At 38.7% G+C, this 16,894-nt stretch overlaps 1 protein-coding gene across 5 annotated transcripts in view; it reads right to left on the bottom strand.

Moving 5' to 3' along the window:
- Iml1 (GATOR complex protein Iml1) overlaps positions 1 to 16,894 on the bottom strand; it is a 376,817-nt gene that overhangs the window by 180,388 nt on the left and 179,535 nt on the right. For all 5 annotated transcript variants that reach the window (XM_076201722.1, XM_076201726.1, XM_076201724.1 and 2 more), the window contains one exon: positions 4,258 to 4,436. In XM_076201722.1, coding sequence (XP_076057837.1) covers positions 4,258 to 4,436 — 179 coding nt within the window. The remainder of the gene's footprint in view (positions 1 to 4,257; positions 4,437 to 16,894) is intronic.

Raw genomic sequence — 16,894 nt, 5'->3', positions numbered from 1 at the left:
CTCATTTCCTTCCATTTTCCTCAATAATGTCTCCCCTTCTCCTTTTTCTTCACCTGCCCACTACACTACAAGCTTTCCCCTTCCCTACTAATACAACACAGGTACTCCCTCGTTGCTGTAATCCTCGGAAATTGTGTTTCTTTCTGGAGTTCTAATCTTCACTGTTAGTCCAAGGTGTGTGTATGTATATGGTGTGTTTGTGTAGAAATTATTGTAGGTGTGTGTTTGTCTGTGCTGCTGATAATGTTCATTTGTAATACATCTAATGTGTGTTGGCTTTGTATTTACCTAATTGTATTTCACGGGAAGAGCTATGCTTGTAGTGACCTACTTTTGTATCTTTCAGCATCCAGTTTAACCTTAAATTCTTGTATAGAATATTTTTGGGTGTAGAGTATATTGTCAAAATTATAAATATATTAAAGAATATGGAGAAAAATGGTAGATAAGCCAATTGTTGTTTGCTGATGACACTGCACTTGTAGCAGGGTCAGAGGAGGAATTAAAGAAGTCAGTGACAGAGTTTGGGAAGATGTGTGAGAGGAGAAAGTTGAAGGTAAATGTGGGTAAAAGTAAGGTGATGAGATGTACAAAGGAAGATGATGACAGCAATATGGAAGTGGGTATTAAAGGAGAGAGGCTGGATGAAGTGGATGGCTTTAGATACTTGGAGCGAATGTGGGGGGAAAGGGAAGAGTGGAGGTAGAGGTAGATTGATTGAGAGATGCAACTAAATGCCTTGGGGGATTAAAAAGTGTAATGAGAAACTGACATTTGGGAATGAATGCTAAGACTGTGCATGAAGGGGTGATTATGCCAAAAGCACTGTATGGGGCAGAACATGGAACATAAGAAGAGAGGAAGAATTTAAATGTGTTTGAGATGAAATGTCTGAGAAGTATGGTAGGGGTTACTAATGAGTAAAGGCAGCAATGACTGCAACAGCTCTGTAGGGAAGAGGCCAAACGCAGAGTATGGGAGTCCAATATATTTTACGTTTCGCCCAGCAGGGCTTCTTCAGAAATAACATCGATGAAAAACATTTTACTCCTTATATAGCCCGAGCCTTGCGGGGAGAAAAACATTAAAATGGTGTACTCACAATTTGTGCAAATTGCTTGTTACTTGTAATTAAAATTGCCAATGGTTTGTTAATTGTAAAAAATCCACTATTCTGATTTATATTTTCTATGAGGGATATAAACGCCGATTCTAAACATCTACGTTTCATTGTGTGGTTTTCATATTTTATAATCTTGGAATTATTCCAATCAGCATTGTGGCCGGTATCGAATCTATGTTTAACAATGGCATTATTCATATTGTATGTTTTCATATCATATTTATGTTCTAATACTCTCTTATCAATACCACGGAAACTTTCACCAATGTAAACCTTTTCACAACCTAGACATGGCACACAATAAATACCTGCTTGACGAATATTTTCCCTGCTCTTATTTCGGTTTTTAATGAGATTACCAACTGTTACTGAGCTGGTTTTAACAACCTTAACACCAGCCTTGTTTAATAATGGGGAAATATTGTCTGCAACTGAGGTATTAGGTAATATGATCTTCTTTGTATATTCTTCTTTTATTTTTTCAACTCTTTTGTGAATAATTCCAGCTTTCTTCTTGGCTTTTAGAATAAAATAAGGAGGGTATTTTAGTTCAGTAAAAGCGTTAAAATTTTTATTAAATTCTTCATCCAAATACTCCTCTGAACATATTCTTAAGCCTCGAAGATAAAAACCTATGATAATTCCCATTTTGGTTTTCTTATCCGTAGCAGAGTAAAAATGTACATAATCATTATTATTTGTCTTTTTTCTAAAAACTTTAAACTTTACATTGTTTCCGTCTCTTATCAAAAGGGTATCAAGATAGGGCAACATGTCGTTAGTTTCATATTCTGCTGTAAACTTGATACTATCTTCTACAAGATTTAACTGATTTAAAATCCTACTCAAATCTAACCTACGAGGAGCTATTATAAGTACATCGTCGACGTATCTTAACCAAACTAAGTCTCTAGGGACAATGTTGCTAAAACTAGTATTTTCTAAATGTTCTAGAAACAAGTTCGCCAGCACTGGGCTTAGTGGTGAACCCATTGGTAAACCTGCTGTCTGTCTGTAATAATTATCATTAAAAGTAAAACAACAGTTTGAAATACAAAGGTTCACTAGTCTAATAAAATCACAAACAGGTACAGGCAACTCATCATGTTCAGACAATACATTGGTTAACACTTCGATGGCTTTTTTAGTTGGTACATTGGAAAATAACGACACTATATCAAAACTTGCCATCTGCTTATTTTTCATACTTATATTTTTAATCCTATTAATAAGATCACCAGAATGTTTAAGATTTTTACCACTAATGGTGCCTACTTTGCCAGAGATTGTTTTGGCTAATTTTCTGGCTAGTTGGTGTAGTAAACTACCTACACCAGAAACAATTGGACGAAGTGGTACGTTTGGTTTGTGTAGTTTGGGAAGACCATAGAGACTTAGTTTGGTTAAGATACGTCGACGATGTACTTATAATAGCTCCTCGTAGGTTAGATTTGAGTAGGATTTTAAATCAGTTAAATCTTGTAGAAGATAGTATCAAGTTTACAGCAGAATATGAAACTAACGACATGTTGCCCTATCTTGATACCCTTTTGATAAGAGACGGAAACAATGTAAAGTTTAAAGTTTTTAGAAAAAAGACAAATAATAATGATTATGTACATTTTTACTCTGCTACGGATAAGAAAACCAAAATGGGAATTATCATAGGTTTTTATCTTCGAGGCTTAAGAATATGTTCAGAGGAGTATTTGGATGAAGAATTTAATAAAAATTTTAACGCTTTTACTGAACTAAAATACCCTCCTTATTTTATTCTAAAAGCCAAGAAGAAAGCTGGAATTATTCACAAAAGAGTTGAAAAAATAAAAGAAGAATATACAAAGAAGATCATATTACCTAATACCTCAGTTGCAGACAATATTTCCCCATTATTAAACAAGGCTGGTGTTAAAGTTGTTAAAACCAGCTCAGTAACAGTTGGTAATCTCATTAAAAACCGAAATAAGAGCAGGGAAAATATTCGTCAAGCAGGTATTTATTGTGTGCCATGTCTAGGTTGTGAAAAGGTTTACATTGGTGAAAGTTTCCGTGGTATTGATAAGAGAGTATTAGAACATAAATATGATATGAAAACATACAATATGAATAATGCCATTGTTAAACATAGATTCGATACCGGCCACAATGCTGATTGGAATAATTCCAAGATTATAAAATATGAAAACCACACAATGAAACGTAGATGTTTAGAATCGGCGTTTATATCCCTCATAGAAAATATAAATCAGAATAGTGGATTTTTTACAATTAACAAACCATTGGCAATTTTAATTACAAGTAACAAGCAATTTGCGCAAATTGTGAGTACACCATTTTAATGTTTGTTTCTCCCCGCAAGGCTCGGGCTATATAAGGAGTAAAATGTTTTTCATCGATGTTATTTCTGAAGAAGCCCTGCTGGGCGAAACGTAAAATATATTGGACTCCCATACTCTGCGTTTGGCCTCTTCCCTACAGGGGTTACTAAGCTGGATAGAGTGAGATACAAGGCGGTGAGGAGGAGAGCAGGGAGAGAAAATGAGTTGGAAGATAGGGTTGATGAAAGAGTACTGGGATGGTTTGGACACATGGAAAGAATGAGTGAAGAAAGATTAGTGAAAGAATTGTGGAAGGCAGAGGTGGATGGAGTGAACAGGAGGGGGTGACCAAAGATGAGATAGATGGATGGGGTGAAAGGGGAATTGAGAAAGAGGGGATGTCTGTTAAGGAAGGAAGAAGATAGGGGTGAGTGGAGAATGGTTGTGTATGGATGATGCAGTAATGCATGGAAAGGAGTGGTTATGTGGGAATGATATCAAAGGGATTTCTTCCCCTCTTCTCTTTTTCTGCATGAGGGGACAGAAAGGGGGGTTGCCGATTAAATGAAACTGCCTTCCTATGGATGTGCTGTGTTTTGCTACATTGCTTTAGTCCCTGGGCAGTGGACAAGATGACTCATCATCCAGGAAGAGCCAAGAAAACATGAGAGGATGGAGGGATGGTGAATGGGAGTGGAGTGGTTGGAGATAAAATGGGTGGGAGAGGAATTATGCCTTTTGACTTTGGCAACCTTCCTTGTGAGGAAGAAAAAGCCCTTGGTATATGTACATGTGTATAAATTTATTTTGACTTACACTTCCTCTTTGCTTTCCTCTTCTGGTTCAACCAAGGATTTCATTTCTCCTGCCTCTATATGTGGTTCACGACCTCCGCTTTCATAGCGAAGTCTCTCAAAGGTCCTACTACCTGACCGTGGTCGAGGTCTTTCTGTAACTCTATTACTGCCAAGTCTTTCTCGAAACCCAACAGCATTCTATAAAATAAAAGTATGGAAATTACAAATTCAAATAAAAAGTTGTATGAAAAAAAAAAAAAAAAAAAAAAAAATCAACTGAAGAACCTGGAAATATTGAGTTTTATACATACATATATATATATCATATATGTGCACACACACATATATACAAATAATGGTTAAAGAAAATGGAAAAAAGTGAGAGATAAGCCAGCTGTTGTTTGCTGACGACACTGCACTTGTAGCAGGATCAGAGGAGGGATTGAGGAAGTTAGTGACAGAGTTTGGGAAGGTATGTGAAACAGGGAATTTGAAGATAAATGAGGGTGAAAGTAAGGTCATGAGATGTACAAGGAGAGAATGGCAGCAGGCTGGAAGTGAGTATTAACCCCTTCCATACGGTGCCGCACACGTAGGCGTCATGGACTTAGATCTCGGTGGCAGCAGCCAATGCCAGCCGTACGACGTGTCGTAATAATACTCGCATCATAAAATATAGTCACCGCTTATATCGATCATTCTCTCTTCACCCGTGAATTTTGATAACCATAGAAAATGCGATTACAAAATAATTAGAAAGAATGTCATTATGGAGGGGCGACTACAATAAATATAATCAAGACGCCGATATGGCAGCCTCGCGAATACACTCGCTCCCCATGACGCCTACGTGTGCGGCACCGTATGGAAGGGGTTAAAGGAGAGAGACTGGAGGAAGTGAATAGTTTTAGATATTTAGGTGCAAATGTGGCAGGAAAGGGAGGAGTGGGGGTGGAGGTACAATGTAGATTGAAAGAAACAAGTAAATGCCTTGGGGGATTAAAAAGTGTAATGGGAAATAGACACTTGGGAATGGATGCTAAGAGGAAATTGTATGAAGGAGTGATTGTGCCGACAACACTGTACAGGGCAGAAACATGGAACATAAGAGAGAAAGAGAGAAGGAATTTGAATGTATTTACCTAGTTGTATTTTACGGAAAGGGGACCTATACTCGTGGTGTTCCATCTTCATATCTCATTTTATCTAGACTGTTTTTAAATTTGTGTATCATTTTTGCACACACCACATTTTCATCTAACTTGTTCCAAATGTCTATTACACTGTGGGGAAAGCTGTTCTTTTTCAGGTCTCTTCAATAACTTTCTTCATTTTCTTTCCGTGTCCTCTTGTATCTCTACTATCCCATTTTATTAGATCCTCTCTATCATTAATTTATATGCCTTTCATGATTATATAGTTATCAAGTCTCCTCTCTCTCCTTTGCTCTAATGTCTGTAGCTCAAATTTTGCTAGTCTCTCTTCATATGATAGTTTGGAGACTGTTGGTGCCAATTTCGTAATTGCTCTCTGTATTCTTTCAAGTTACAATTGTTATACATTCTTCTTGTACTTGGTGACCACGTCGTTGCTGCATACTCCAATCTTGGTCTTATCAAAGTGATTAGTATTTTCTTCACCATTTCTTCATCCAGGTATGTAAATGCCACTTTGATTGTTCTCATTAGATTATAAGTTTCTCCAAAAATTTTGTTTATATATATTTACCTGGATGTATTAAACGGGAAGGGAGCTATGCTCGTGATGACCCGTCTTTGTATCTTTCAGCATCAAGTTTTTTCTTAAAATCTTGAATAGTATTTGCACACACTGTTTCTTTATCTAAGTTATTCCAGATATCCAGCACTCTGTATGGGAAGCTATTCTTTTTCTGATCTCTTCTATAGTTATCCTTTTTGAGTTTCTTTTCATGACCTCTTGTTTTTCCTTTCTCATTTTTTAGTAAATCATTCCTATCAAGGATTTCCATTCCTTTCATGATTCTAAATATAGTCAGTAGACCACCTCTTTCTCTTCTTTGCTCCAGTGCTGGTAGTTCCATTTTCAATAATCTTTGTTCGTATGTTAATTCGGAAAGAGCTGGTGCCAACTTGGTCATTGCTCTTTGTATTCTTTCTAGTTTCCTTATATTCTTTTTAGTACTGGATGTCCATAGTGTCGCTGCTTATTCCAGTTTTGGTTTAATCAATGTAACTAATATTTTTTCAATAATTTCTTCATCCAAGTAATCAAATGTCACTTTCATTGACCTTAATAAGTTGAAGATTTCTCCGACTATTTTGTTTATATGTTTACCCGGTGTCATGTCTTTGCTGATTATTACTCCAAGGTCCCTTTCCAAGTGCACTTTTTTAATTCTTCTTCACCAATTTTATAATTTTTTAAAATTCTGTTTTTACTTTTTCCAAACTACATTATGCTACATTTCTTGATATTGAAGTTCACTTCCTACTTTTGAGCCCATTTCCAGATTTTGTCCAGGTCTGATTGTAATGATTCACAGTCCTCTTCTGTTCTTACTTTCTTCAATATTTTTGCGTCATCTGCGAAGAAATTCATATAACATTCAACTCATTCATCCATGTAATTTATGTATATGGCAAACATGATTGGAGTCAGCACCAACCCTTGTGGAACACCACTTATCATTTCTTCCCATTTCGAGTATTTGTCTCTAATTACTACCCTCATTTTTCTCCCAGTCAGGAAGTCTTCCATCCATTCTAATAATTTACCTCCAATGCCACCTACTGATTCTAGTTTTCTTATTAATTTCTTGTGTGGTACTTTGACAAATGCCTTTTGTAGGTCTAGATAGGCACAGTCTACCCATCCATCCCTCTCTTGTATATCTATTAGTCTCGAGTAGAAGCAGATCAAGTTTGTTGTACATGATCTTCCTTGTCTAAATCCAAATTAGTTTAGGTTTAGTGTAGATTTTTCTTCAAGGTGTTTAACCCATCTACTTTTGATCACTTGTTAGGGAGACTGGTCTGTAGTTAAATGGATTTTCCTTGTTTCCTCCTTTATATATTGGTACAATATTTGCATTTTTACAGTCTTGTGGTACCTTTCCTTCTTTGAGCAAGTATTTGCTTATAGTCTGTATTTTATCTGTTAATTCTTCTACGCATTCTTTGAATATCCAATTTGCAATTCCATCCAGACCATGTGATTTTCTGACATCAAGGTTTTTTTATTTGGTAGCTGATTTCCATCTTTGTTACAGTTATTTCCTTCATTGGGGGGGATTTTTGTCTCTATTCCCTCACAGTTAGGTGTGTTCTCAATTGTGAATACCGATTTGAAGTGGCTGCTCATAAGTTCTGCCATTTCTTGTTCTTCTGTAAATTCATGACTTCCTTGGAGCAGCTTTTCTATTTCTTGTTTGTTTTTTAGTTTACTGTTCACATATCTGTAAAATAGTTTTGGTTGTTCCTTGCATTTTTCTATTATAAATTTATCTTTTCTTCTCTGCATATTTTTACATAACTGTTTCTTAGTTTGATGTATGTTTGCCATTTGCTCATTTTTTTTTTTTTTTTTTTTGTCTTTTTGATTCATTTTTTCCAGGCAGTGTCTCTTTTATCCTTAGCTTCACTACATTTTTTGTTGTACCAGTTCTTTATGCATGTTCTTTCTTGCTTTTGTTGTGGTACATATTTGATCACACCATTATAAATTTCTTTTAGTATATTCCATTTCTCTTCCATCCTTGTTTTTTCATTTAGGAATTTTTCCCAGTTTGCATTATGAAAGAATCTTTTAAGTTTCTCAAAATTCGTTTTGTTGTACATTGGTCTTCCTATTCTATGTTTCTCATTTCTTCTTTGATCTATTTGCTCTTTTAGTTCGAATTCTATTAGTACATGACCACTCTTTCCTATTCGCGTTTTGTAATCTATTCTGTCTACAATTTCAGGTTCTGAAATAAGTATTAAATCCTGTCTCGAAGGTTCCTCATTGTTCTGTATCTGGTATTTTCCTTTATCCACTGAGTCATTGTGTATTCAATGGTTATATCAAGTAGTATGCTGCCACATATGTCCTCTCCACCCCTTACTGTCATTTCTTTCCAACATATTTCTTTTGAGTTAAAATCACCCATAATTACTGTATTTCCTCTTTCAGTATATCAGTTAGTTCATATCTAATATCTTCTAACAATTTGGAATGATCATGTTCTGTTCAGGACTGTGTTTTGGGGGGCACATACACTATTACAAATTTTCTACTTTCCATGTGGTTGTTTTCTTCTTTTGTCATAATTGATTCTACATTGTTTTTTCCTTCTATTAACTTTGTCACATTTAAGTTTTTCCTGGTCAGAAATAGTACTCCCCCTCCTTGTGTTTCCTTTCTATTCTTCATCCAGCAGTTGTATAGACCTTGTCCCACAGTGTTTGGTGGTAGATATCCTTTTAGTTTAGTTTCTACTATTCCCACTATGTCCGGTTTTTCTGATGCCAGGTAATCATTTAGTTCATTCAATCCTGAGATCATTCCATCTATGTTGGTATAGGCTAATTTTAATTTTTTTCTTTCTCGTCTTTTTCTGTCTGTTTTGTTTCCTTTTTCCTGATATACCATTCTCTCAGCCTCAGGTCCACCACTTTCCAAAACAAATTCTTTTCAGTCTCAGTTATTTTTTGTTATTTTTTTTTTTTCATTCGCTTCATTTCTAAGCTCCTTTTCTTTTTCTTCATCACTCATTTTTTTTTTTTTTTTTTATCCATACTTTTTTGTGATTTTCACTGTTTGCTAGTTTTGCTGTTCAGGATAGTACTTCCTCTGCTATCATTTGCAACCCAAGTTTTACTATTACTGGCCTATATTGTTTTTCTTTTGAGTATCTACCTATACTATATGTTTCCTCGATTTCTTTTTCCAAAGTTTGATCCTCCTCTTGAATCTCTTTCAGAATTTCTTTAGCGATCTCTTTTTCCTCTTTTTCTTTCTCATACCTAGGAATATCATGCTTTTCTTTAATACCGTAGATTACAATGCATCATTTTTTGTCCACTGTATCACTAACCAAATTTCCTTTCTCTTTAATCACTTGGATTACCATTTCCTTCGCATTCTCCTTAACTTGTTGTTCCACTATTTCTTTAAAAGATAATTTTTGATATTCCTATTTGAGATAAATTGCCTGAGAAGTATGATAGGGGTTACTAGGCTGGATAAAGTGAAAAATGAGGAGGTGAGAAGGTGAACAGCAGTGTAAAGGGAATTGGGAGATAGGATTCATGAAAGAGTATTGGGATGGTTTGGACACATGGAAAGAATGAGTGAAGAAAGATTAGTAAAAGAGGTGTGGAATGCAGAGTTGAAAGGAGTGAACATGAGGGGCCATCCTAGGATGAGATGGATGGATGGGGTAAAAGGGGCATTGGGAAAGAGAGGAATGTCTGTTGAGGAAGGACAGGAGAGGACAGAAGATAGGGGTGAATGGAGAAGGGTTCTGTATGGATGATACTGTGATGTATGAGGGGGAGTGGGTGGGGGATGAGAGAGTATGTACGAGAAATAAATTGATGCAGCCTGAAGGGATTTCTCCCCATCTTCTCATTTTCTGCATGAGGAGACGGAGAGGGGGGATCCCCGAATTAATGAAGTGGCCTTGCTGTGGATGTACTCTGTCTTGCAACACCGCTTCTGACCCAGGGCAGTGGACAAGGGATGACCCATCATCCAGGAGGTGCCAAGATAAGAGGGAGGGAAGAGGGTGGAGGGGTGCAGTATGTAGGGGATGGAATGGGTAGGATTGGTTTCTATGCCTTTTTGTTTTGGCTACCTCCCGTGTAAAGGGGAAAAAAGCCTTTGGTATATATATATATATATACATATAGATATATTCTTTATATATATATATATATATATATATATATATTATATGTGTGTATATATATATATATATACATATATATATATATATATATATATATATATACATATACCATAGGCTTTTTACCCCTAACACAGGAGGTAACCAAAAAGAGAAAGGCATAGAAAACACTCCCACCCATTTCATTTCCCATATATTCCACTCCCCTCCACATTCCTCCCTCCCTCCTACCTTGGCACCTCCTGGATGACGGGTCATCCCTGCATCTTGTCCACTGCCCTGGTTCAGAAGCAGTGTCGCAAGACACAGTGCATCCACAGCAAGGCCGCTTCATAAATTTGGCAACCCCCCCCCTCTCCATACCCTCATGCAGAAAAGGAGAAGACGAGGAGAAATCTCTTCAGGCTACATCAAATTTTTCTCATACATACTTCCTCACCCCCTACCCTATCCCCCACCCACTCCCCCTCATGCATCACAGCCTCATCTATACACAACCCTTCTCCATTCACCCCTGTCTTCTGTCCTCTCCCATCCTTCCTCTACAGACATTCCTCTCTTTTATAAAGCCCCTTTTACCCCATCCATCCATCTCATCCTAGGACGCCCCCTCATATTCACTCGTTCCACCTCCACCTTCCACACTTCTCTTACTAATCTTTCTTCACTCATTCTTGCCATGTGTCCAAGCCATCCTAATACTCTTTCATCAACCCTATCTCCCAGTTCCCTTTCCACCCCTGTTCTCCTCCTCACCTCCTCATTTCTCACTCTATCTAGCCTAGTAACCCCTATCATACTTCTCAGACATTTCATCTCAAACACATTCAAACTCCTTCTCTCTTCCTCTCTCATGTTCCATGTTTCTCCCCCGTGCATTGCTGTCGGCACAATCACTCCTTCATATAACCTCCTCTTAGCATACATTCCCAGATGTCTATTTCTCATTACACTTTTTAATCCACCAAGGCATTTACTCGCTTCTCTCAATCTACATTCTACCTCCACCCCCACTCCTCCCTTTCCTGTCACATTCGCACCTAAGTATCTGAAACTATCCACTTCCTCCAGTTTCTCACCCTTAATGCTCAGTTCCAGCCTACTGTCACTCTCTCCCCTTGTACATCTCATCACCTTTTGCCCACATTCATCTTCAGCTTTCTTCTTTCATACACCTTCTCAAACTCTGTTACTAATTTCCTCAATCCCTCCTCTGATCCCGCTACAAGCGCAGTGTCGTCAGCAAACAACAGCTGGCTCACCTCCCACTTTTCTCCATTTTCTTTAATCATCTCCAACCCCTGACCCACTATCCTTGCTTTCACCACTCGCACCACGCCATCCATGTACAAGTTGAACAGCCAGGGTGACATAACACACCCCTGACGAAGTCTCACCTTTACCTCAAACCATTCACTCTCTCCATTTCTAATCCTAACGCAAGCTCTACTACTCTCGTAAAAACTCTTGACTGCTCTTAACAGCTTTCCTCCTATCCCATATATCAGCAGTACCTCCCACAGTGCCTTCCTGTCTACCCTGTCATAAGTCTTTTCCAGATCCATAAAAGCCCAAAAAACATCCTTACCTTTTCCTATAGCTTTCTCACATATCTGTCTTACCCCAAAAATCTGATCTACTTATCCTCTACCTGTCCTAAAACCACACTGTTCCTCTCCTAATCCTCTCAATCAACACCCTCCCATAAGCCTTCCTAACTACACTCAACAAGCTGATCCCTTTGTAACTACTACACTCACACTTGTCCCCCTTTCCTTTGTAAAGCGGAACTATACAGTCCTCTGGTACTCTACCCTTTCTTAAACAAACATTAAATAACCTCACCAGCCAGTCCACCATAACTGCACCTCCCTTCTTCAGACATTCTGCATGGCATCCATCCAACCCAGGTGCCTTACCTGCTCTTATCATCTTAACAGCTGCTTTCACTTCATCCTTCCCCATTTTTTCCTCCATTTTCCTCACTCATCACTCTCATTTTCTTAGCGCTTCCCACTGCAACTACCTTTCCCTCCCTTTCCTCCTTCATATTTAGCAACTCCCTAAAATACTCTGCACACCTTCCTCTCACTGTCTTCCCTTCCATTATCATCTCTCCATCTGCACCTTTTATCTTTTCTTCTCTACTTGATTCGCCTCCTCTTCCTCTTTTAATTTCTTTCCAAAACATCTTTTTATTACTTTCAAAGTTTTCTGTCATACTTTACCTTTACCATACACCAGGTAGGGCCAGTGCCCTATCGGTTGTGATGCCTCACGAAACTTCTCCACCAGGTACGATCCTCGTAAAGTTCCTCTTCTTCCACACTCTCTATTGTTGATCCTCTCGCTTCAATTGCTTCCCTCACTCCATCTCTCCATCTCTTTCTGGGTCTTCCTACCGGCCTCTTCCCTCTTGGATTCCATCGATAATATTTAGCAGGGTACCTTTCTTGACTCATCCTCATGATGTGTCCATACCATCTCAGTTTACTTCTTTCTACAAATTCTAATATTGATTCGATGTCCAGTTCATCTCTGATATCCTCATTTCTTAAGTGATCTCTTCTTGTTACTCCCTTTATTAATCGCAACATTCTCATCTCTGCTGCCTGTATCTTGCTCTTTAATCTCATTGTTAGTGTCCAGGTCTCTGAGCCATATGTTAATACTGGTCTTAGTATCGTTTTATATATGATGACTTTAACTTTTGATGGTATGAGTCTGTCTTTTAGTAGTGGATACATTAATCTTAGATTATTTGTATATTTTTCGATTCTGCTTGTTATTTCTTTCTCCATATAACACCTCTCGTGTATTTGAACTCCCAAGTACCTAAAGTCTTCCACTTGTTTCAATTGTATTCCTCTTCCACTTGTTTCAATTGTATTCCATCTATTTCTATCTCAATATCATCTCTCTTGCCACCATCATTACTTTAGTTTTATTTGCATTTATTATCATTCTTGACTTTTTCAATTCTTCATTCCATGCATTTAGGGTATCCTGCAATTTTGTACAAGACTTTGTGATTATCGCAATATCATCTGCATATGCCAATGTAGTTACCTCTCCCCCAAGTCTCAACCTCTTCATGCTCCTGTCCATGAACAGCACAAACAGTAAAGGAGATATCACACCACCATGTCTTACACCCTCAGTTACGTCAAACCAGTTATCCTCTCTTAGCTGGGTCCTTACTGCACTGACATTATTTCTGTAAAGACTCTTTATAGCTCTAATTAATGAGGGTTCTATCATATATGTTGGGTCTTCTAAAGTATCCCATATTTCATTCCTTGGTAACCTGTCAAATGCTTTTTCCAGATCTACAAAAGCGATGTACACATGTTGGTCCCACTCCCAGTTCTTTTCTATTATCATCTTCAGTGTGAATATTGCATCCGTTGTTCCTCTCTGGGGTCTAAATCCATATTGTCCTTCTTCCAGCTTGTCCTCAACTATTATTCTTAATCTCTTCTCTAGTACTCTTTCATATATCCTCCCCACTTGTGACAGCAGTGATACTCCTCTATAGTTCCTACATTCGGTGCGATCACCTTTCTTAAAAATTTTACAAATAATTGCCTTTCCCCAATCAGCTGGCACTCTACCTTCATTCCAGGCAACGTTAAAAACTCTGGTTAGCCACTTAACTATATCATCATTTCCCTTCAGTAGTTCGACTGCTATACTGTCACTTCCTGGTATACTGTTATACTCTTTCCCCATTTCACATCTGCTCTCCTCTTTGCTTCCTTTATCTTATGCTTAACTTCCTCTTATCTTTGTACCTCTCATACGATTCCCTCATCCTAATTTGTAGCCAATCTATGAATGCCTGCTTCTTCTCTTCTACACATTTCTTTGCTTCCTCATCCCACCACTCACTACCCTTCTTTCTATTTCCTCTCGCCCTCCTTGTTCCACACACCATCTTTGCACACCTTATGACTCCCTCCTTGAACCATCCCCATTCCTCCTCCACTCCTAGTTCTACTCTATCCTTTACTCTCCCACTCCTTTCTCAACTTCTTCTTATACTCATTCTCCTTTTTTTTCTCATTTAAGCAGTTCACTCTAAGTACCTCCCCACCTTCTGCCTTTTTCCTCTTTCTCCACCTTTTCTCCACTCTCAATTTACCTTCCACCAGGAAATGATCCAATATTCCCCAACTCTCCCCTTAGAACATGTACATCCTTAACTCTTCCTACCACACTCCTGGTCACCCCTATATAGTCCATTAACCCTTCCATCCACCACCCTCTCCCATGTGTATTTATGCTTGACTTTCTTCTTAAACACTGTATTTGCTATCATCAACTCTCTTTCAAGACACATCACCATCAATTCTCCACTACGATTTTTACTTAGAACTCCATACTTCCCAATCACTCCGTCAATTGGTTCATTTTCTACCCTAGCATTTAGGTCTCCCAATACAACTATATTGACATTTCTCCCTAATCCCTCTATGCACTCATTTATATCTACCCAAAAAGCCTCCCTTTCCTCTACGCTCTTCTCACTACCAGGCCCATACGCACTTACAAAAACCCACATCTTTCCCAGCTTCACCTTCATCCACATCAACTTTGATGACACCTCCTTCCACTCCACTACCCCCTTACCTATCTCTTCACTTACTAGTATAGCCACCTCTTCTCTCCCTCGTCCCCTCTTCACTCCTGAATACCTCCCAGCTACACTCCCAAACTCACAGTTGCCCTTTCCTTTCATTTTTGTTTCACTCAAAGCCAGTACATCCATCTTTCTTCTCACAAACATACTGCCTATCTCTTCTCTTTTACTCTCATATATATACATATATACATACATATACAGGATAGGAGGAAAGCTTCTCGGAGCTGTCAAGAGTTTTTATGAGAGTAGTTGAGCATGTGTCAGGATTAGAAATGGAGAGAGTGAGTGGTTCGAGGTAAAGGTTAAGTCAAGGATACGTTATGTCGCCCTGGCGGTTCAACTTATACATGGATGGGGTAGTGCGAGAGGTAAATGCAAGGGTAGTGGGTCAGGGATTGGAGATGGTTAAAGAAGATGGAGAAAAAAGGAAGGTGAGCCAGCTGTTGTTTGTGGACGACACTGTGCTTGTGGCAGGATCGGAGGAGGGATTGAGGAAGTTGGTGACAAAGGTTGGGAGAGTGTGTGATAGAAGAAAGCTGAAGATGAATGTGGGTAAAAGTAAGGTGATGAGATGTACAAGGGGTAAAAGTGGCAGTAGTCTGGAAGTGAGCATTAAGGGAGAGCGACTGGAGGAAGTGGATAGTTTTAGATACTTGGGTGCAAATGTGGCAGGAAAAGGTGGAGTGAAGGTGGAGGTAGAATGTAGATTGAGATAAGCGAGTAAATGCCTTGGTGGATTAAAAAGTGTAATGAGGAATAGACATTTGGTAATGGATGCAAAGAGGAGACTATATGAAGGAGTGATTGTGCCAACAGCACTGTATGGGGCAGAAGCATGGAACATAAGAGAGGAGAGAGAAGGAGTTTGAATGTGTTTGAGATGAGGCGTCTGAGAAGTATGATGGGGGTTACTAGGCTGGTTAGTGAGAAATGAGAAGGTGAGGAGGAGAACAGGGATGGAAAGGGGGTTGGCAGATAGGGTTGATGAAAGAGTATTAGGGTGGTTTGGACAGATGGAAAGAATGAGTGAAGAAAGACTAGTAAAAGAGGTATGGAAGGCAGATGTGGAGGGAGTGAACATGAAGGGACGTCCTAGGATGAGGTGGATGGATGGGGTGACGGGGGCTTTGGGAAAAAGGGGAATGTCTGTTGAGGAAGGACGGAAGAGGACAGAAGACAGGGGTGAATGGAGAATGGTTGTATATGGATGATGTTGTGATGCATGAGGTGGAATGGGCGGGGAGATGGGGGGTGAGGTAGTATGTGTGAGCAATTTTGACGCAGCCCAAAGGGATTTCCTTGCCCCATCTTCTCCTTTATGCATGTGGGGACGGAGAGGGGGGTTCGCCGATTTAATGAAGCGGCCTTCCTGTGGATGTGCTATGTCTTGCGACACTGCTTCTGACCCAGGGCAGTGGACAAGATGCAGGGATGACCCGTCATCCAGGAGGTGCTACGATGAGAGGGAGGGTGGAGGGGTGTGGAGTGTATTCAGGGATGGAATGGGTGGGAATGATTTTATGCCTTTCCTTTTTGGCTACCTCCCTTGTAAGGGGGAAAAAGCCTTGGTATATGCATGTGTATACATGTATAATGTATATATATATATATATATATATATATATATATATATAATGTGTACGTACAACCACTCTTCGTTTAACGACCTACTCAGTTAACGACATCGCAGAGTAACGACGGGCTTTATGACAAACCAATATTCGTTTAACTTAAATCTCCCGAAGTTACGACGTCGTGTACGATAAGATGGCTGAGGTAAATTTGTATGATGTTATAAATTAACTTGATATTAGCTGTGAGGTAAGGTGTTCTGAGGACCACAATGGAAATAAGCGTTCATGCTTTTTGTGTTATCCTCGGCAATTTACATTTATTATTTCGAACTATGTGTTCTTGTCATTATTTGCACTTCATGTACATTGATTTATTGCCAAATAAAGTCTGTCCATCTATCTATCTATCTAGGTCTACATTACCATCCTGCAAGCTGCAAAAACTACCTGGGGTACAGTATATACCGGTATTGGTAAATTTTTAGTTTCGACCATGGGCGCAATATAGCAATAGAAAATTAATAATTAATTTTGTAAATTATAATGTATCAACGTAATATACAATTTT

The sequence above is a fragment of the Oratosquilla oratoria genome, chromosome 18 (genome assembly GCF_046742065.1).
Source record: "Oratosquilla oratoria isolate Oo_2021 chromosome 18, ASM4674206v1, whole genome shotgun sequence".
NCBI classification, from domain to species: domain Eukaryota; kingdom Metazoa; phylum Arthropoda; class Malacostraca; order Stomatopoda; family Squillidae; genus Oratosquilla; species Oratosquilla oratoria.
Note: the sequence above shows the minus strand (reverse complement) of the source record. Positions and strands in the feature narration are given on the sequence as shown.